This window comes from Somniosus microcephalus, chromosome 4, assembly GCF_052327205.1.
Source record: "Somniosus microcephalus isolate GS21.2 chromosome 4, FLI_Smic_1.0, whole genome shotgun sequence".
In the NCBI taxonomy this organism is placed as follows: Eukaryota; Metazoa; Chordata; class Chondrichthyes; order Squaliformes; family Somniosidae; genus Somniosus; species Somniosus microcephalus.
This window is the reverse complement of record NC_140990.1, coordinates 21,729,738-21,751,362: the sequence shown is the minus strand read 5'-3', so window position 1 is coordinate 21,751,362 and position 21,625 is coordinate 21,729,738. Positions and strand designations below refer to the sequence as shown.

The following is a 21,625-nucleotide window of genomic DNA, read 5'->3' as shown; positions in this document are numbered from 1 at the left end:
TGCAATGATTTGGTTGTCGAAGTTTGCTGATCACGTTATAGGTGCTGTTTCACCAGCTTCTTTTTACCAAAAGCTGATCTGAAGCGGGCGGACCCCACATTTTTATGTTTCTCTGTCACCTCACTCCTTAATTATCAGGCAAGCGGACTAATTTTACAGCTAATTTTCAAAGGACTGGGTCACAGACTCAGGGGCAGTTAGAGAAATACAATCAGAGACACTTGTATAATGTGCGGGCTTTCTACCCCTCTCCGGACCCAAACCGTGTAGCTATCGCCATCCTCATTGTAAGTAGAATCACATTACCCATCTCCCGCGTTCAGTTACATAAATCGACAACAATTCATAATATAGGTCATACTGTACTGGTACAGAGTGCGGGGAAAGATAGCGGGAGATAGAGAAGCACGTACTGGTAGGTAATTTAGACTCCAATAATGTAATTTCATCTTAGAGATTCACATCCCCTCTGAAAGAATGTGTGGAAATAAAGGGATTTAATTTACAATCCACGATGTAATTAATTATTACTAAACACACTCTCGACAGCCATATCACCATTTAGTACCAACTAACATATTGCATTGTAACCATACAGACAAATAACTATCCCTGGATACAGATACAGGGTCCACCTTTAACAATAAACTAGTGTAACGATATAAGTCCATTCTGTTGGTGATGTGGAATGTGTGACGTGGGTCCAGTAGCAGCCTCTATCAGGGGATCAATAGGCGGCGCCTGTAATCTCGCCCCCTCCTACCGGGTATTTAACTGCCGGTCACTGGGGCCGCAATACAACAGTCCGGGAGTGGGTTTGCTCAGTGAGTTCTTGTCAGAACCATTTCCCACACATTGCCAGGAGGATGAGGTCGGCGATTTCTCTCAGTCTGTTGCTGGCTTTCTTATCCGGTGAGTAGTTTTTATTGTCCAAGTCTCTCATTGTTACTGTCTCAGTGTCAGTCTCTCTCTGGAATGCTGCACCGTCAGGAATAATTTCACCAGGATTAATCCTCGGGGTTTTGATTGATTTTACAGGTGTCCAGGCGGATGTCGTGTTGACTCAGCCAGAGGCAGAGACCGGGAGTCCCGGAGGCTCCCTGAGACTGACCTGTAAAACCAACGGGTTCAATCTTGGCAGCTATCGGATGTATTGGGTCCGACAGGTTCCCCGACAGGGGATGGAGTTCGTGGCTCAATACTACAGTTCATCCAACAACGGCTACGCCCCAGGGATTCAGAGCCGATTTACTGCGTCCAAAGACACTTCAAACAGCATCTTCGCTTTGGACATGAAGAACCTGAAGACCGAAGACACCGCCATCTATTACTGTGCAAGAGAGTCACAGCGAGAGGAACCAGGGCTGGACCCGTACAAGAACAGAACGAGCGGACATTCAACAACTTCCATCATAATCTGACGGTCAGTAATTGTATTAAACGCGATCTTAATAGCATTGTTCAAAACCAGTCCACACGCCGCTTCTTACTACACTGAAAATTCAATGGTAAAAATCTAGCGCAGTAACCGATGTACTGAGGAGAGGTTTTGGCTGTGCTCACGTTTACTGTTCACAGTGTCAGCCATGGCAGAGCTGGATTTAATGCTCGTCTCAATATGATTGATACCTGGAGGGAGTTGGTTGGGACTGTGTTCACTTTCTATTACGTTGTGTAAACTGTTGGATAAATTCTAAACTAGATCAGAAGTGAATGTCTATTTGAAGTGAATGTTGAGAGGCGGCACTGAACAGGGAGTGAGTGCAGTATCTGTGCGGGTTCCTGTCACTGTGGTACAACAGGGGGTAGTATACTGGGGTGGCACAGCAGTTACTGTCAATACAAAACCCCTCAGCACTAACTGTGAGAGTCTTGGTCAGTGCTCGCTTTCACAATCCAACTGTAGATGCAGTGAAGTCCTATTTGTGTCCAGCACTGTCTACTAGCACAGCTTAATATGGATAAACTGTGATAATTAATCATTGATCAGTTGGTGATTTCATTAAATGACCATGGGTTACTCTGTGAAATATAAAACATCAGGGCATTTTATAAAGAGTGAAAAGTATCCATTAACACATTTATCATTTTATGAAGATCCATCGTGACATTTCTTTGCCTCTGGGATGTGAATATTTAAACTAATGTTGGATTTCTCTCTGTTTTACGCAGAGCCGGTTATTGTGTGACCCAGCCCGGGGAATGTAACACTGTGACACTATGGACTACTGGGGGCAAGGCACCATTGTGACGGTGGCTGCAGGTAAGAAACATTCACTTTCAGTAACTGTTGTACCTGTGTCTTTATTTTATACATCCGTTTATTTCAATAATTCATCCATTCACTGACACTTGGGTTCGGTGGATTCTGTATTGAGATGTTTTGCAACGTTTCATTTGATTCTGCTGCAAAGGGTTCATAGAATTGAACTGCTTCTCCAGGAAAAAAGTGTTGTTGAGGGATTGAGCCCCTGGTTGCTGTGATTGGTATTTATTGGCGGATGAGACTGTGCGCCTGGATTGCTTTAAGTACATAACAGTTGTTAAACTGTTTGGCGTTTCTACAATTTTAAATCTCGGTGACATCTAATAGTTGCGGATTTTCTGATCAAATGTAAACATTATGTGAATAAATGTGTTTGAAATAAAATTTTATGCAGAAAGCAGAAAGCATTAGCCGTCAAAAATAATCTGCAGATATTTTAATGTATTTCTATTTGTGATATTTACATTGTCATCTATTAAGCTAATATTCACCAACGGTCATATTCAATAAGTGAAATGTTATTGCAATTAATAACTAAATAATTTGCACATTTGTTGCCTGAATCAGATTTAAATTAATATAAATTAAATTATTATACTGTGGTATTATCACTCAATATCACAACAATATTCTATATCAATATTAATGTATTAAACATGATCAGTCTACTCACAATTCTGCTGTCATTATTTTATATTTATGTTTATTTTAATAATTAATTCATACAGTGATAGATGGGTTCGCTGGATTCTGTATTGAGATTTTTTTGTAATGTTACATTTGATTCTGCTGAAAGGGTTTAGAGAATTAAGCTGCTCCTCCACAGAACGTCCTGTTGCGGAATTCAGACCCTCAGTGATGTGATTTGCTGTTTATCTGCTGAGGAGAGTGTGGGCCTGGGTTACTTTGAATAAGTAATGTTTGTGAAACTTTGGAGTTTCTGCAATGTTTAATCTCGGTGACATCGAACTGCTGCAGGTTTTCTGATCTTTGAAAGATGATTGTCGGAAGACAACATGTAGATTTAATAAATCAAAAATAATTTAATGCATGTTTAATTTAAGTGAGAATTACAGATTCAACTATTAATCTATGGTTTACGGTGCTCAGATTTAATATGTGAAATGTTACTGTAATTACCAATTATATAATTAGCAATTTGCAGGTTGAAGGAGAGTTAAATTAATATAACTCAAACAATTATAATGCGGCAATATTGCCCTATATCACTAAATATGCTGGAGTATTAATATTAATGTATAAAACATTATTCACCTTCCACAATTCTGCTGAGCTCTGGTCACAATTAACGTGAGCGGAGAATGTTAGATGCTGGAGACAATTTCTGATGATGTCTGAAATTATTTTAATAACAGCAGATTGATTCCACCACAGTCTTCAGTTCAATGAGGGTTTGACATTAATTGTGATCTCCCAATTTTACACAGATGAAACACAGATTTTATTTAATTATGCATTAAATGCGAATTATAAATTGCAGTTTGTAAATGAAATAATCTGCCAGGTTATTAAATTATTGCTGTGCAGCAGAAACCATGTTATTCCTTCAATATTTTTTGTTGTTTGATAGCGAGACAATTATCACTAAACTGACCTTAAACAGTTTGTAAGATCTTAGGTTGAGTGGTTGCAGGCAGTCAAAGAATTGTTAATATGATTCTATTTAAATTCAAGGAAGGTGCAGACTGCATAAGGCTGGAGACAGACAAATAACCCACTGACATTCAAGCAGATTAATTTAATTACAAAAGATTAATATTATTTTTGAATGTAATAACAAAATCCTGTCTCCCATAGCTGTGTTGTATACGGGGTAGAATTATAAAGAGTGAACAGATTACATCTAAGAGTTATGTTTAATTCTCATTAATGTTAAATTGATCAACAAAATCTCGCCTCCATTTGCTCATTAAATTTCAGTGTCGCAGATGGTCTGATTGATTTGTTCTCCGCCAGTTTTACACTGATCATTCTGGAACTGATGTTCAATAAATAGCAGAATATATTTAATAATTAATTTACGGGCATTGTGTGAATTACAGAAGTAAAATATAAAAAGATTGTCTGTGTTGTTATTAAACAGCGGAGGTTCTGATATTGACTGCAATCTAGCTGCTTGTCTTTTAATTCATAAAATTATTCTTTTACAGTTAAGATTGAGGACAATGTTTAAACTCGAGAGCCCTGCTTTAGTAAACACACGGTGTTACAGTCCATCGGTAGTTAGTGAGATGTGACCACGGCCAGACTTTGAACTATTTAAAATAGTCCACTCCTGAATCCATCATGTGAAATCCACTCTGAGAAAAGATGGATTTTATGTTGTATCAGAGAGTTCAGAAACATGCAGAGTTTACAAGTGTGTAGATAGAGAGCGGGAATATATTAGCAGTTAGTCACCATTTTAACTTATTCAAATGTGATTTGATTTAAGTCAAAATAATATTTGTCTGAATGTCTTTACCTCTTAATATAATTTTTAATATTTTAATATTGACAAGTGCCATTTCAATGAAATTGGACCCCTATGAGTTACTAGGCAGAAACAGGATTAAAATTAATATTAACTAATCTTATAATGCAGCATAACACCAGATAAAATCAATATTAACTTAGAGTTTAATACCAGTGTGAATTTATTAAACATAAATGACCTCCCAAAATTGCGTTGTATACTGGACAGGATTACAGTTATTGCAAAATCTCAAGAGTTGGAGAGAATTTTAAATTATGTGTAAAATGTATTTAGAAACAATATATGTCTTTCATTATGTCAAAAATGTATTTAGAAACAATATATGTCTCTCATTCTGCCAGAACATTTCACACCTAATCTGAGCTGTCTTTTGTCTCCACTTGTCCTATCACCATCTGGTCTCGTTTTGAATACCTCTTAATGTCGCTTCACTTCTTTTGTCCTGTCCCAGCCCTGCCTTTCGATCTATTTCATTTCCTTTCCAGTTTGAAAAAGGACTAGACCCAAACCGTCGACTCTAATTTCCCTCCACGGATGTGGCCTGGCCTGCTGAGTTTTTCCAGCATTTTCTGTTGTTATTTCGGGTTCCAGCATCTGCAGTATTCTGCTATCGTCTTACTCAGCTGTGCTCAGCTCGAGAACGTGTCGTCGCAGATTTTAATGTTTTGTCTCGATGATTTTCCAGGTTATATTTAATTATGAAATTATATTAAACCAGTGAGTAACCGGTCTTCAATTTAATTGACTCCTGGTTTGTTATATTCTTACTCTGTCACGGAGTCCCTGTTTTATGCAGCAAATTACCCTGGAATGTGAATTATTTCAGTAAACTTGTTTTCAGGGAAACTAAATCTTACTCGGTTTATAAGATTGTAGACAGGGAAGGAGAAATGGTTGGAAATCGAAAACAGTTCTTCAAATTAATATCAGTTTAATTTCAGAAAACATGCGGACTTGAGGTGGTCGGAATTGATAAGAGATCAATTAGAAATCAGATTCACTGAAATTGACAGATTGAAGAGATCTATCTGCCGAGAGCGCGATTGTTGCACCGTTTGTGATCGTTCTGTTTCTGTGCGCATGCCCACTGTGTGAGAATCAGGAGTCCTCCTGACTGGTTGCAAACCTGCTGGTTTGTTCTCTTGTGTTTCATGGAGTATAATTCGACTCATTTATTTCAGAAGCTTGTATCAAGAAGGAGTTTTACTCTGTATCTAAGCCACGCTGTTCCTGCACTGAGAGTGTTTGACGGGACAGTGTAGAGGGAGCTTTACTCTGTATCTAACCAGTGCTGTACCTGCCCTGGTAGTGCTTGATGCGGCAGTGTAGAGAGAACTTTACTCTGTATCTAACCAGTGCTGTACCTGCCCTGGGAGTGTTTGATGGGGCAGTTTAGAAGGAGCTTTACTCTGTATCTAACCCGTGCTGTACCTGCCCTGGGAGTGTTTGATGGGACAGTGTAGAGGGAGATTTACTCTGTATCTAACCTGTGCTATACCTGCCCTGGGAGTGTTTGGTGGGAGAGTGTAGAGGGAGCTTTAGAAACATAGAGATAGGAACAGGAGTAGGCCATTCGGCCCTTCGAGCCTGCTCCGCCATTCAATGAGATCATGGCTGATCTTCGTCTGAGATCATAGCTGATCTTACCAGTTCAGTACCCCGTCCCCGCCTTTTCTCCGTAACCCTTAATCCCCTTAGCCTTCAGAAATATATCCAATTCTCTCTTGAAAATATTTATTGAATTAGCCTTCGCAGCCCTCTGTGGCAGGGAATTCCACAGGCTCACCACTCTTTGAGTGAAGAAATTCTTCCTCATCTCTGTTTTAAATGATTTGCCCGCTATTTTTAGACTGTGGCCCCTGGTTCTGTGCTCCCCGGCCATTGGAAACATTCTCTCTGAATTCAGCCTGTCCAGGCCTGCCATAATTTTATATGTTTCGATGAGATCCCCTCTCAATCTTCTAAACTCCAGTGAGTACAAGCCCAAACTATTTAATCTCTCTTCGTAGGTCATTCCCGCCATTCCAGGTATCAGCCTGGTGAATCGCCGTTGCACTCTTTCCATGGCAAGAACATCCTTCCGCAGATGGGGCGACCAAAACTGTACACAATACTCCAGATGCGGTCTCACCAGCACCTTGTACAGCTGTAGTAAGGTATCCCTATTCCTATACTCGAACCCCCTTGATATGAAGGCCAACATACCATTTGCCTTCTTAATCGCCTGTTGCACCTGCATGCTCTCCTTCAGTGACTGGTGCACAAGAACACCCAGGTCCCTCTGCACTTCCCCATCTCCCAATCTATTGCCATTTAGAGAATAATCTACCCTCCTGTTTTTACCCCCAAAGTGGATAACCTCGCATTTATCCACATTACAGTGCATCTGCCATGTATCCGCCCATTCCCCCAACCTGCCCAAATCGCACTGTAGCCTCCTGACATCCTCATCAGAGCCCACCCCTCCTCCTAGTTTAGTGTCGTCAGCGAATTTGGAAATATTGCATCCAATTCCCTGATCCAGATCATTTATATATATTGTGAACAGCTGGGGTCCCAGGACAGATCCTTGCGGCACCCCGCTGGTCACTGCCTGCCACTCCGAAAACGAGCCGTTTATTCCAACTCTCTGTTTTCTATCCGCCAGCCAGTTCTCTATCCACGTTAATACTTTGCCCCCAATCCCATGAGCCTTAATTTTGCATGATAATCTTTTGTGTGGAACCTTATCGAAGGCTTTCTGGAAGTCAAGGTACACCACATCCACTGGCTCTCCCCCATCTATTTTACCAGTTACTTCCTCAAAAAATTCCAGCAGATTAGTCAAACACGATTTACCCTTTGTAAATCCATGTTGACTCTGTCCGATCCTTTCCCCATTTGTCAAGTGCTCCGCTATTTTATCCTTAATAATGGACTCTAGCATTTTGCCCACAACCGATGTAAGGCTTACTGGTCTATAATTCCCTGCTTTCTCTCTACCCCCCTTTTTAAATATTGGGGTAACATTAGCTACCCTCCAATCCACGGGTACTGTTCCCGAGTCAATGGAGTTCCGGAAGATGATCCTTAGAGCATCTGCTATCTCCAGGGCCACCTCCTTAAGTACCCTAGGATGTAGTTTATCAGGCCCCGGGGATTTGTCGGCCTTCAGTCCCCTCAACTTACCCAACACCATATCCCTAGAGATACTAATTTCTGTCAGCTCCTCCCTCTCATTAGTCCCTATGTTTGCCGATATTCCTGGGAGGTTATTTGTGTCCTCCTTTGTGAATACAGAACCAAAGTATGAGTTTAATTGGTCTGCCATTTCCTTATTCTCCATTATATATTCTCCCGAATCGGACTGCAAGGGACCGACTTGGGATTTTACCAGTCTTTTCCTCCTGATATACCGATAAAAGCTTTTGCAGTCTGTCTTTATGTTTGCTGCAAGTTTACTTTCGTATTCTATTTTCCCCTTCCTGATTAATCCCTTTGTCCTCTTTTGCTGTATCCTGTACTGCCCCCAATCTTCCGGTCTGGTGCTTTTTTTTGCCAGTTGATATGCCCTTTTTTTTGATTTTATGCTGTCCCTAATTTCCCTCATTATCCACGGTTGAGTCACCTTTTTAGGTTTATTTTTATGCCAAACCGGTATAAACATGTTCTGGAATTCTTCCATTCTATCTTTGAATGCTTGCCATTGTCTATCCACTGTCAATCCCCCCAGAAACACCACCCAATCAATCTTACCCAATTCCCGTCTCATACCCTCGTAATTCCCTTTATTTAAGTTCTGGACCTTAGTCTCTGATTCAATTTCCTCACTCTCCATCTCGACTGAGAGCTCGATCATATTATGATCGCTCTGACCCAAGGGGCCTCGTACAAGAAGATTGCTGATAAGTCCCTTCTCATTGCACAATACCCAGTCTAAAATGGCCTGATCTCGAGTCGGCTCCTTGACATATTGGTCCAGATAACCGTCCCGAAAACATTCCAGGAATTCCTCCTCCTCAGAATTTTTACTAATTTGGGTAGTCCAATCAATATGTAAATTAAAGTCACCCATGATGACAGCTGTGCTCTTATCGCACGCTTCTCTAATTTCCCTTTGTATCTAACCCGTGCTGTAGCTGCCCTGGGAGTGTTTGATGGGACAGTGTAGATGGAGCATTACTCTGTATCTAACCCGTGCTGTACCTGCCCTGGGAGTGTTTGATGGGACAGAGTAGAGGGAGTTTTACTCTGTATCTAAGCCGTGCTGTATCTACCACGGGAGTGTTTGATGAGGCAGTGTAGAGGGAGCTTTACTGTGTATCTAACCCGTGCTGTACTTGCCCGGGGAGTGTTTGATGGGACAGTGTAGAGGTAGCTTTACTCTGTATCTAACCCGAGATTTTCCTGCCCTGGGAGTGTTAGATGGGACAGTGCAGAGGGAGCTTTACTCTGTATCTAACTCATGTTGTACCTGCCCTTGTTGTGTTTAATGGGACAATGTAGATGGAGCTTTAATCTGTATCTAACCCGTGCTGTATTTGTCCTGGGAGTGTTTGATGGGACAGAGTAGAGGGAGTTTTACTCTGTATCTAAGCCGTGCTGTACTTGCCCGGGGAGTGTTTGATGGGACAGTGTAGAGGTAGTTTAATCTGTATCTAACCCGAGATTTTCCTGCCCTGGGAGTGTTTGATGGGACAGTGCAGAGGGAGCTTTACTCTCTATCTAACTCATGTTGTACCTGCACTGGTAGTGTTTAATGGGACTGTGTAGAGGCAGCTTTACTCTGTATCTATCCCGTGCTGCATCTGCACTGGGAATGTTTGATGGGACAGTGTAGAGGGAGCTTTACTCCATAACTATCCCGTGCTATCCCTGCCCTGGGAGTGTTTGGTGGGAGAGTGTAGAGGGAGCTTTACTCTCTATCTAACCCGTGCTGTAGCTGCCCTGCGTGTGTTTGAAGGGACAGTGTAGAGGGAACTTTACTCTGTATCTAACCCGGACTGCTTCTGCCCTGGGAGTGTTTGATGGGACAGTGTAGATGGGGGATTACTCTGTATCTAACCCGTGCTGTACCTGCCCTGGGAGTGTTTGATGGGACAGAGTAGAGGGAGTTTTACTCTGTATCTAAGCCGTGCTGTATCTACCACGGGAGTGTTTGATGAGGCAGTGTAGAGGGAACTTTACTCTGTATCTAACCCGTGCTGCCTCTGCCCTGGGAGTGCTAATGGGACAGTGTAGAGGTAGCTTTACTCTGTACCTAAACCATGTAGTACCTGCCCTGGTAGTGTTTAATGGGACAGTGTAGAGGAAGCTTTACTCTGTATCTAACCCGTGCTGTACCTGCCCTGGTAGTGTTTAATGGGACAGTGTAGATGGAGCTTTCCTCTGTATCTAACCCATGTTGTTCCTGCCCTGGGAATGTTTGATGGGACAGTGTAGATGGAGCTATACTCTGTATCTATCCCGTGCTGCATCTGCCCTGGGAGTGTTTGATGGGACAGAGTCGAGGGAGCTTTACTCTGAATCTAAACCGTGCTGTATCTGCCCCGGGAGTGTTTGATGGGGCAGTGCAGAGGAAGCTTTACTCTGTATCTAACCCGTACTTTACTTGCCCTGGGAGTGCTTGATGGGACATTGTAGAGGGAGCTTTACTCGGTATCTAACCTGTGCTGCATCTCCCTTTCGAGTGTTTCATGGGAAAGTGTGGAGGGAGCTTTACTCTGTATCTAACCCGTGCTGAACTTGCACTGGCAGTGTATGATGGGACAATGTAGAGGGACCTTTCCTCTGTATCAAACCCATGCTGTTCCTGCCCTGGGAGTGTTTGATGGGACATGTAGATGGAGTTTTTTTCTGTATCTAACCCATGTTGTTCCTGCCCTGGGAGTGTTTGATGGGACAATGTAGATGGAGCTTTACTCTGTATCTATCACCTGCTGCATCTGCCCTGGGAGTGTTTGATGGGACAGTGTAGAGGGAGCTTTACTCCGCATCTATCCCGGGCTATACCTGCCCTGGGAGTGTTTGATGGGACAGTGTAGAGGGAGCTTTACTCTGTATCTAACCCGTGTTGAACGTGCCCTGGTAGTGTTTGATGGGACAGTGTAGAGGGAACTTTACTATGTATCTAACCCGTGCTGTACTTGCCCTGGCAGTGTATGATGGGACAGTGTAGAGGGACCTTTCCTCTGTATCTAACCCGGGCTGTATCTGCCCTGGGAGTGTTTGATGGGACATGTAGATGGAGCTTTTTTTCTGTATCTAACCCATGCTGTTTCTGGCCTGGGAGTGTTTAATGGGACAGTGTAGAGGGAGCTTTACTCTGTATCTATCCCGTGCTGCATCTGCCCTGGGAGTGTTTGATGGGACAGTGTAGAGGGAGCTTTACTCCGTAACTATCCCGTGCTATACCTGCCCTGGGAGTGTTTGGTGGGAGAGTGTAGAGGAAGCTTTACTCTGTATCAAATCCGTGCTGTAGCTGCCCTGCGTGTGTTTGAAGGGACAGTGTAGAGGGAACATTACTCTGTATCTAACCCGTGCTGCTTCTGCCCTGGGAGTGTTTGATGGGACAGTGTAGATGGAGCATTACTCTGTATCTAATCCGTGCTGTACCTGCCCTGGGAGTGTTTGATGGGACAGAGTAGAGGGAGTTTTACTTTGTATCTAAGCCGTGCTGTGTCTACCACGGGAGTGTTTGATGAGGCAGTGTAGAGGGAGCTTTACTCTGTATCTAACCCGTGCTGTACTTGCCCGGGGAGTGTTTGATGGGACAGTGTAGTGGTAGCTTTACTCTGTATCTAACCCGAGATTTTCCTGCCCTGGGAGTGTTTGATGGGACAGTGCAGAGGGAGCTTTACTCTGTATCTAACTCATGTTGTACCTGCCCTTGTTGTGTTTAATGGGACAATGTAGATGGAGCTATAATCTGTATCTAACCCGTGCTGTATTTGTCCTGGGAGTGTTTGATGGGACTGTGTAGAGGAAGCTTTACTCTGTATCCTACCCGTGCTGTACCTGCCCTGTGAGTGTTTGGTGGGACAGTGTAGAGGGAGCTTTGCTCTGTATATAACCCATACTGCCTCTGCCCTGGGAGTGTTTGATGGGACAGTGTAGAGGGAGCTTTACTCGGTATCTAACCCGTGCTGCATCTCCCTTTCGAGTGTTTCATGGGACAGTGTGGAGGGAGCTTTACTCTGTATCTAACCAGTGCTGAACTTGCCCTGGCAGTGTGTGATGGGACAGTGTAGAGGGATCTTTCCTCTGTATCTAACCCATGTTGTTCCTGCCCTGGGAGTGTTTGATGGGACAATGTAGATGGAGCTTTACTCTGCATCGATCACCTGCTGCATCTGCCCTGGGAGTGTTTGATGGGACAGTGCAGAGGGAGCTTTACTCCTGTCTATCCCGGGCTATACCTGCCCTGGGAGTGTTTGATGGGACAGTGTAGATGGAGCTTTACTCTGTATCTATCCCGTGCTGCATCTGCCCTGGGAGTGTTTGATGGGACAGAGTCGAGGAGCTTTACTCTGAATCTAAACCGTGCTATATCTGCCCAGGTGTCTTCGATGGGGCAGTGCAGAGGAAGCTTTACTCTGTATCTAACCCGCACTTTACTTGCCCTGGGATTGTTTGATGGGACATTGTAGAGGGAGCTTTACTCGGTATCTAACCCGTGCTGCATCTCCCTTTCGAGTGTTTCATGGTACAGTGTAGAGGGAGCTTTACTCTGTATCTAACCCGTGTTGAACGTGCCTTGGTAGTGTTTGATGGGACAGTGTAGAGGGAACTTTACTATGTATCTAACCCGTGCTGTACTTGCCCTGGCAGTGTATGATGGGACAGTGTAGAGGGACGTTTCCTCTGTATGTAACCCATGCTGTTCCTGCCCTGGGAGTGTTTAATGGGACATGTAGATGGAGATTTTTTTCTGTATCTACCCCATGCTGTTTCTGCCTTGGGAGTATTTAATGGGACAGTGTAGAGGGAGCTTTACTCTGTATCTATCCCGTGCTGCATCTGCCCTGGGAGTGTTTGATGGGACAGTGTAGAGGGAGCTTTACTCCGTAACTATCCCGTGCTATACCTGCCCTGGGAGTGTTTGGTGGGAGAGTGTAGAGGGAGCTTTACTCTCTATCTAACCCGTGCTGTATTTGTCCTGGGAGTGTTTGATGAGACAGTGTAGAGGCAGCTTTACTCTGTATCTAACCCATGTTGTACCTGCCCTGGTACTGTTTAATGGGACTGTGTCGAGGCAGCTTTACTCTGTATCTATCCCGTGCTGCATCTGCCCTGGGAGTGCTTGATGGGACAGTGTAGAGTGAGCTTTACTCCGTAACTATCCCGTGCTATCCCTGCCCTGGGAGTGTTTGGTGGGAGAGTGTAGAGGAAGCTTTACTCTGTATCTAATCCGTGCTGTAGCTGCCCTGCGTGTGTTTGAAGGGATAGTGTAGAGGGAGCTTTACTCTGTATCTAACCCGTGCTGCTTCTGCCCTGGGAGTGTTTGATGGGACAGTGTAGATGGAGAATTACTCTGTAACTAACCCGTGCTGTACCTGCCCTGGGAGTGTTTGATGGGACAGAGTAGAGGGAGTTTTACTCTGTATCTAAGCCGTGCTGTATCTACCACGGGAGTGTTTGATGAGGCAGTGTAGAGGGAGCTTTACTCTGTATCTAACACGTGCTGTACTTGCCCTGGGAGTGTTTGATGGGGCAGTTTAGAGGTAGCTTTACTCTGTATCTAACCCGAGATTTTCCTGCCCTGGTAGTGTTTGATGGGACAGTGCAGAGGGAGCTTTACTCTGTATCTAACTCATGTTGTACCTGCCCTTATTGTGTTTAATGGGTCAATGTAGATGGAGATTTACTCTGTATCTAACCCGTGCTGCATTTGTCCTGGGAGTGTTTGACGGGACAGTGTAGAGGAAGCTTTACTCTGTATCCTACCCGTGCTGTACCTGCCCCGTGAGTGTTTGATGGGACAGTGTAGAGGGAGCTTTGCTCTGTATCTAACCCATACTGCCTCTGCCCTGGGAGTGTTTGATGGGACAGTGTAGAGGGAGCTTTACTCTGTATCTAACCCATGTTGTACCTGCCCTGGTAGTGTTTAATGGGACTGTGTAGAGGGAGTTTTACTCTGTATCTAAACCGTGCTGTATCTGCCCCGGGAGTGTTTGTTGGGGCATTGCAGAGGAAGCTTTACTCTGTATCTAAAGCGTGCTGATCCAGCCCTGGGAGTGTTTGATGGTTCAGTGCAGAGGGAGCTTTACTCTATATCTAACCCGTGCTGCATCTTCCCTAGCAGTGTATGGTGGGACAGTATAGATGACGCTTTACTCTGTAGTTGTATTCAATGCCCTTTTCTCAATGGAAAGTATACCACACAATGTGTTAACCACCTGATCAATTTGCCCTGCCACCTTCAAAGATTTGTGAAAATGCACCTCAGGTCCCTCTGCTCTTGCATCCCCCATAAAATAGTGCCAGTTAAATTATACTGCCTCTCCCTGTTGTTCCTGTCAAAGTACATCACATCACACTTATCTGCATTAAATTTCATCAGCCGCATGTCTGCCCATTTCACCAGTCTGTCTATGTCCTCCTGAACTCCGCTGCTATCCTGCTCACTAGTTACTACGTTGCCAAGTTTTGCATTTTCCATGAACTTGGATATTGTACACCCTATAAACAAGTCCAGGTAATGTTTATATCAAACAGGAAAAGCAATGGTCCTAATACCGACCCAAAGGGGACCCCATTGCATACATCTCTCCAGTAAGAAAAACATACGTAGCCATGACACTCTGCCTCCTCTCCCTTAGCCAGTTACATACCCAAGTTACCTCCATCCCTTTAATCCCATGTGCTTCAATTTTCCGAATACGCCTTTTATGACATAGACTTTCAAATTGCATTTGATAAATTGTGTGTACAATATCTACTGCAACACCATCATCAACCCTCTCTGTTACTTCACACTGTAGACCGAGCTTTCAGTATCTGACCAATAAGCAGCAGGTGTTTGAGTTATCTGCACAAACCAGAAGCGAGAGTTGGCCATATTAGCAGTCAGCACATTAGTTATTTTTGTCCTTCCTTGCATAGAACCCGCTGATAACCAATCGATTAGATATTTGGTGAAGAAACCTGTCCCAATGATTTAGATTATTTTCGGTACAAACAGCAACAAGAAGTGACTGTAACGACCCAGAAAGTAGCGCCTGTTCTCACTGGTGGGAGGTTGGAAAGTAGTTTGGAAATAAAATGGAGCATTTAAAGAGCATCGTTCCATATAACCTGCTTTGGGAATTGTATTTATTTCGGATTATTTAATTGAGTGAGTGGGAGGAGGAAAGTCAGGAGACATCCATTCAATAGATTGGGCTAGAGCACAAGTCACACTGCATCGCTCTCCCTCCAATTCTGAGAAGGAAAGAGAGAGGCTCGAATCAATCCCGATGCATCTAAAGCTTGAATCTTATAAAACCAGGCTGTGCAAAAGTTCCCTATTCAAATTGGTGCGCTGAATTATTCCGTTCACATTTTAAAGGAGACTTCAACCATTTATTGCAAATGTCCTTTATTGTCATGGGAAAAAGGAAGATTTAGATGAGGCCTGATAGAGGGGTTTTGAAATTATGAAGGGTTTTATGAAGGGATTCGGGACACATATTTCTCCAGGTCGGTGAGTTGGTGAGTAAATGGCACTGATTGAAATCAGCAGCAACAGAATGAAGGGAGAGGGTATTATTCCAGTTTTCTACATAGGGGGCTGTTAGGCATGGGATGTCCGATCTGAAAGAGGGCTGCACGCAGACTCCATAATAGCTCGATAAAATAGAACATTTGAGAAAAAGATTGGAAATTGGAAGTTGCACGGGATTGGAGGAGATATTTTTCAGCGGCGTGATTGGCCGAACGGCCTCCTTCTGTGCTATAAAGTTGTATTATTTTATAATTCTGGTTCATGCTCTATAAACATGCTGGGATTTGTTTTAAAGGTATTACAATTAGTAGATCTACCTGTAGGAGTTGTGTGATTATGAAAACTAATCCCACCGCTATTCAAACAAGTCTATCCCCTGAGAACAACAACTTGCATTTATATAGCGCCTTTAACGTAGTACAACGTCCCAAGAGATAAAATATGACACCAAGCCACGCAACAAATGTCATATTTCTTTAGTATGGTTGGTAGTTACTCTGACATTTGATCAAAAACTTCGTCAAAGTGGCAGGTTTTAAGGCAGCATCTTACAATGGGGAGATGACGTCACTTTGATATCACGGAATAGTCTGATTCTGTGCTGATAATAAGAGGCTGACAGCAAAAGGATGTAGGGAGGAGCTCAGTGGACAGAATGTGAAAGAATCTAATGTGAAAGTGGTTGGGGAATGAGGAGTGTGTTCCATAACAGGGGATCAAGAGCTAGTGGAGGTCCCGATACAGGGTGTGGTGCGGGGGAGGGGGATGTGAAAGGCAGAAATGTTATGCTCAATTTCTATACAACCTTGGTTAGACCAGGCGTAGAGTACTGAGTACAGGTCTGGTCTCCATATCACACTTAGTGTACTGTGTACAGGTCTGGTCTCCATATCGCACTTAGAGAGCTGTGCTTATGTCTGGCCTCCATATTACACTTAGAGTGCTGTGTACAGGTCTGGTCTCCATATCACACTTAGTGTGTTGTGTACAGGTCTGGTCTCCATATCTCACTTAATGTACTGTCCAGAGTTCTGGTCTCCATATCATCCTTAGAGTACTGTGTACAGGTCTGGTCTCCATATCACACTTACTGTACTGTCCAGAGTTCTGGTCTCCATATCATCCTCAGAGTGCTGTGTACAGGTCTGGTCTCCGTATCACACTTAGTGTACTGTGTACAGGTCTGGTTTCCATGTTACAAGAATGATAGAGGCACTGGAGAAGTGCGAAAAAAGATTTACAAGGACGATACCAGAACTGAAAGATTGTAACTGTCCAGAATGATTGAACGGGCTTGGGATCTTTTCTCTAGAAAAGAGAAGCATGAGGGATGACCGAATAGAGGTCTTTAGAATTATGAAGTGGGTTGAAAGGATAGATGTAGAGACAATATTTCTGCTTGAGGAGGAGCCCGATACTAGGGGCCATAAATATAAGATAATCACTAATAAATCCAAAGGGGAATTCAGGAGAAACTTCTTTACCCAGAGAGTGGGTAGAATGTGGAACTCGCTACCACAGGGAGGAGTTGAGGCGAATAGCAGAGATGCGTTTCAGGGGAATCCAGATAAGTACAGGAGGGAGAAAGGAATAGGAGGTTGTGTTGATGGAGAGATGAAGTAGGGAGAGAGGAGGCTCATGTGGAGCATAAACACCGACCTGTTGGGCCGATTGGCCTGCTTCTGTGTTGTAGATTCTGTGTAAAAAACCGCTTTACATTTCTTAATTGTCTGGATTGTAACACATAATCCCAATAAAATGTGTTTTCTTGCAGATCGTGTGGTACATCATCCAACTGTGATCCTCACCCTGAGTTCCAGTGAAGAAATCATCATCAGCAGGTCTTCAACCGCCGTGTGTTCAATCATCGATTTCCATCCAAAGTCAGTGACCGTGAATTGGCTGAAGAATGGACAACTCGTGGATTCGGGATTCGTCACCTCTCCCGTCTTTGAAGTGAACGGGAACTTCTCGGCGACCAGTCGGCTGTCATTCCCCGCCGGGGAGTGGTTCGCCGGCTCGGTCTATACCTGCCGGGTCTCTCATCAAGGGGTCACCCAAAGCCAAAACATCACCAGATCTCAGGGTAAGAGACACAACCCCGAGAAATCCCAGATCATTCTGAGCGCTGATCTCAGTCAGGACTTTTACTGGAATTAGTAAAAAGCGCAGAACTATTTCTAATTTCCAATCACACAGTTTGTGTTTCCTTCCGATGTCAGTGCTGACTCAGAGTTCCTGACCTTTCAGGATTCCATCACTTCGCCAAAGGTTTCCCTCTGCTCTGATGTCAGACAGTGAGTGAGGTGTCCTCAGTCTCAAGTTTATCCTCAGTTGTTGATCATAGTCGGAGCGGCAGTAGGTGTCTGGAACACTTTACTGGTAACTGTCTCGGGACCCACTGCTAGAAAGGACATCTACCCTATTTAGAGAACTGCGTGCAATTCTGGGCACCGCACATCAGGATGGATACTCTGGCTTTAGAGGGGCTGCAACGCAAATTCACCTGAATCATACCGGGGCTGAAAGGGATAAATTATGAAGACAGGTTGCAAAGAATAGGCTTGTATTGCTCTGATTATAGAATATTAAGAGGTGATCTAATTGAGGTGTTTAAGTTGATAAATGGAATTGATAGGGGAGATAGAGAGAAACTATTTCCTTTGGTGGGGGAGTCCAGTACAAGGGGCATAACATTAAAATTAGAACTGAACCGTTCAGCGGTGATGTCAGGAAGCATTTCTTCACACAAAGGACAGTGGAAATCTGGAACTCTCTCCCTGCAAAAACTGTTGAGGCTGGGGGTCAAATGAACATTTCAAAACTGCGATTGATAGATTTTTGTAAGTCAAGTGTATCAAGGGTTACAGAAACAAGGCGGGTAGATGGTGTTGAGGTGTAGATCAGCCATGATCGCACTGAATGGCGGAACAGGCTGGATGGGCTGAATGGCCTACTCATGTCCCTCTGTTGATATTCCTGCCCTGTGCTCATATTTCCTTCTCTCTCTCACCAGACATGAGAAAGGCTCACTAATGACAGAAATGAACAAGCTACTTCACATCGGCATTACACATTATTCACCACCACAAAGACCCTTTGGAACTCAATTCTCCCGACCTTTCACTTCTCCTCTGACGGGGGCTGCAACTGGTTCCTACACATTTTCATCGCCCCCAAAATCGCAACAAGGCACCAGAAAATTAACTTTGTGTCCTGTTGCACTTAAAGCCCTGGATTTCATGCGACACTCCTTTCGCACCAGTGTAATTTTCGTGTGGAGCTCTTGAGCCTGGGGGCCATTATAATGAGCGGGAAGTTCGGGCTCAAGGATCTATAGACGGGCGTAACGTAGCAATTGATTTCAGGAAGAGCGCTATTCAGTGCGTAACACTATTGCGCCCGGAGTTATTCATTTTTTACGCCGGTTATTTGCTTCACAGCACATTCCAGGTGGCTCTGTGAGCAAATACACAGGAAATGTTAAAGAGTCTCCCGGAATCGTTGTCAATTCGTTGTCCTTCCAATAACGATGGTGTTCAAGCAACAACGAGAGGTTGAAATCTCAAAGGTGATTTATTCTCCCTGAGAGAGTGAAGACTGAATACTGGGGTCCTGATTCTGAAGATGAAGCTTTGCCTGACTTTCATTTCTGTTCACAGCTGATTCCTCATGCAACGATCCAGAAATCACTCTTCCCCAACCGTCACTGGAACAGGTCTTACTGGAGGCGACGGTGACCTTAACCTGCGTCGTTTCTAATGCTCCTTGTGGAGTCAACGTGTCCTGGACCCGAGAAAAGGAGACGTTGAAATCAGAGATTGCCGTCGAACCCGGAGAGGTTCCCCACAGCGTGATCAGCAACTTAAACATCTCGACACAAGCCTGGCTGAGAGGGGATGAGTTCACCTGCGTGGTGAGCCATCAGGATATGCCGACTCCTATAAGAGATTCCATCCACAAGGGAAAAGGTGAGCGGTGAGATTGTAGCAATAAGTGAGACGCTGTGACTATTTCCGGTGATGGTGCACGGCCCAATTCGTTCCAGTAAGTGTTTTCACCCCTGTGCTCGCTGACCTACATTGGCACCCGGTTAAGCAGCGCCTCGGTTGCAAAATTCTCATCCTTGTATTCAAACCCCTCCATGGCCTCACCCCTCCCTATATCTGTAATCTCCTTCAGCCCCACAGCCCCCGAGATATCTGCGCTCCTCTAGTTCGGCCCTCTTGAGGATCCCTGATTAAAGTCGCTCAACCATTGGTGGCCGTGCCTTCTGTTGCCTCTGCCCTAAGTTCTGGAATTCTCTGCCTAAACCTGTCCGCCTCGCTACCTCTCTTTCCGCCTTTAAGACGCTGCTTAAAACCTACTTCTTTGACCAAGCTTTTGGTCACCTGCCTTAATTTATCCTTATGTGGATCGGTGTCAAATTTATTGTCTTGAAATACTCCTGTGCAGCGCGTTGGGACGTTTTCCTCCGTTGAAGGCGCTATATAAATACAGGTTGTGGTTTTTGTTGTTGTTGTTAATGGGCTACTCTTTTAATTCAATGGGTAATTCCACTTTCTAGACACACTGGGACCAGAGATGATGCATTTAAATGGAAGCTGGATAAGTCAATGAGAGAAAAAGGAATAGAAGGATATGTTATTTGGGTTAGATGAAGAGTGGTGGGTGGAGGCTCGTGTGGAGCATAAACAGCGGCATTGACCAGTCGGGCCGGATGGTCTGTTTCTATGATGTAAATTCTATATCATTTCCCAGTCCAACACTTGAAGCTCCCAGAGAGAAGGATTGTATCCCCCTCTGCTCTGGGCTGGAAAACCGGACAAGACACAGAGGGGAAAAGGGAAACCTTTAATATTCAGCACAAAGCCCATTTCTCTCACATCTAACCGCCGGTTTCACTGTCTCTGGAATTCTCCAGTTTATTGACCTTTATTGTGATTGTTCCGCAGCTAAAGATCCGCGGGAACCGTCCGTGTCTGTCCTCCTGCCCCCGGCAGAAGAAGTCTCCGCTCAGAGGTTCGTCACCCTCACCTGCTTAGTGAGAGGTTTCTCCCCCCGAGAGATCTTCGTCAAGTGGACCGTCAATGACAAGACGGTGAATTCCGGCAACTACAAGAACACCGAGGTGATGGCGGAGAACGGCAGCAGTTCCTTCTTTATGTACAGCCTGTTATCCATTGCAGCGGAGGAGTGGGCCAGCGGCGCTTCCTACTCCTGTGTGGTGGGACATGAAGCGACCCCCCTGAAGATCATCAACAGAACGGTTAATAAATCCAGCGGTAAACCCAGTTTTGTCAACATTTCCCTGGTTCTGATGGACACCGTCAATTCTTGTCAATGAGAATCTCTCGATTGCATTTCAGTTCTTGAATAAAACCAATAAAGGCCTTTTCTTCCAATCGTCAGTTGCACACACAGCCTCTCAATTAATTTTGTTTCCTATTTTTGCCAAAGGGAGGGCTGTTAATCTGAAGCAGGATAGTTGCCGGACTCGGCCCCAAGACTTGTACAGCCAGCGCTCCCAGCTCAGATACACCACGGGTTAGAGACAGAGTGAAGCTCTTTCATGACAGGATTCCTCGAAGTCACTTCAGCAACTTTCCTCCCGCTGGGGGGAATCTGAAAAGTTCCCATTTCATAGAGTCATAGAGTCATAGAGTTTTACAGCGCAGAAAGAGGCCCTTCGGCCCATCGTGTCTGCGCCGTCCATCAATCCCTGTCCAGTCTAACCCCATTTTCCAGCATTTGGTCCATAGCCTTGTATGCAATGGCATTTCAAGTGCCCATCCAAATGCTTCTTGAATGTTGTGAGGGTTCCTGCCTCTACCACCCTTTCAGGCAGTGAGTTCCAGCTTCCAACCACCCTCTGGATGAAAAAGTTCCTCCTCAAATCCCCTCTAAATCGCCTGCCCCTTACCCTGAATCTATGCCCCCTTGTTATTGACCCCCCTACTAAGGGGAAAAGTTCCTCTTTATCTACCCTATCTATGCCCCTCACAATTTTGTACACCTCAATCAGGTCCCCCCTCAGCCTCCTTTGCTCCAAGGAAAACAACCCCAGCCTGTTTAGTCTTTCTTCATAGCTGAGGCGCTCCATCCCAGGTAACATCCTGGTGAATCTCCTCTGCACCCTCTCCAAAGCAATCACATCCCTCCTATAGTGAGGCAACCA

The 21,625-nt window shown here is 44.4% G+C and overlaps 1 gene segment (V, D, J or C); it reads left to right on the top strand.

Moving 5' to 3' along the window:
- Nucleotides 1-2,177: 2,177 nt before the first annotated feature.
- On the top strand, nucleotides 2,178-20,858 carry LOC147118400 (Ig heavy chain C region-like). The segment is given in 4 exon segments: nucleotides 2,178-2,263; nucleotides 17,222-17,533; nucleotides 19,110-19,418; nucleotides 20,403-20,858. Coding segments are annotated over 4 exon segments (1,056 nt in total).
- Nucleotides 20,859-21,625: the final 767 nt, after the last annotated feature.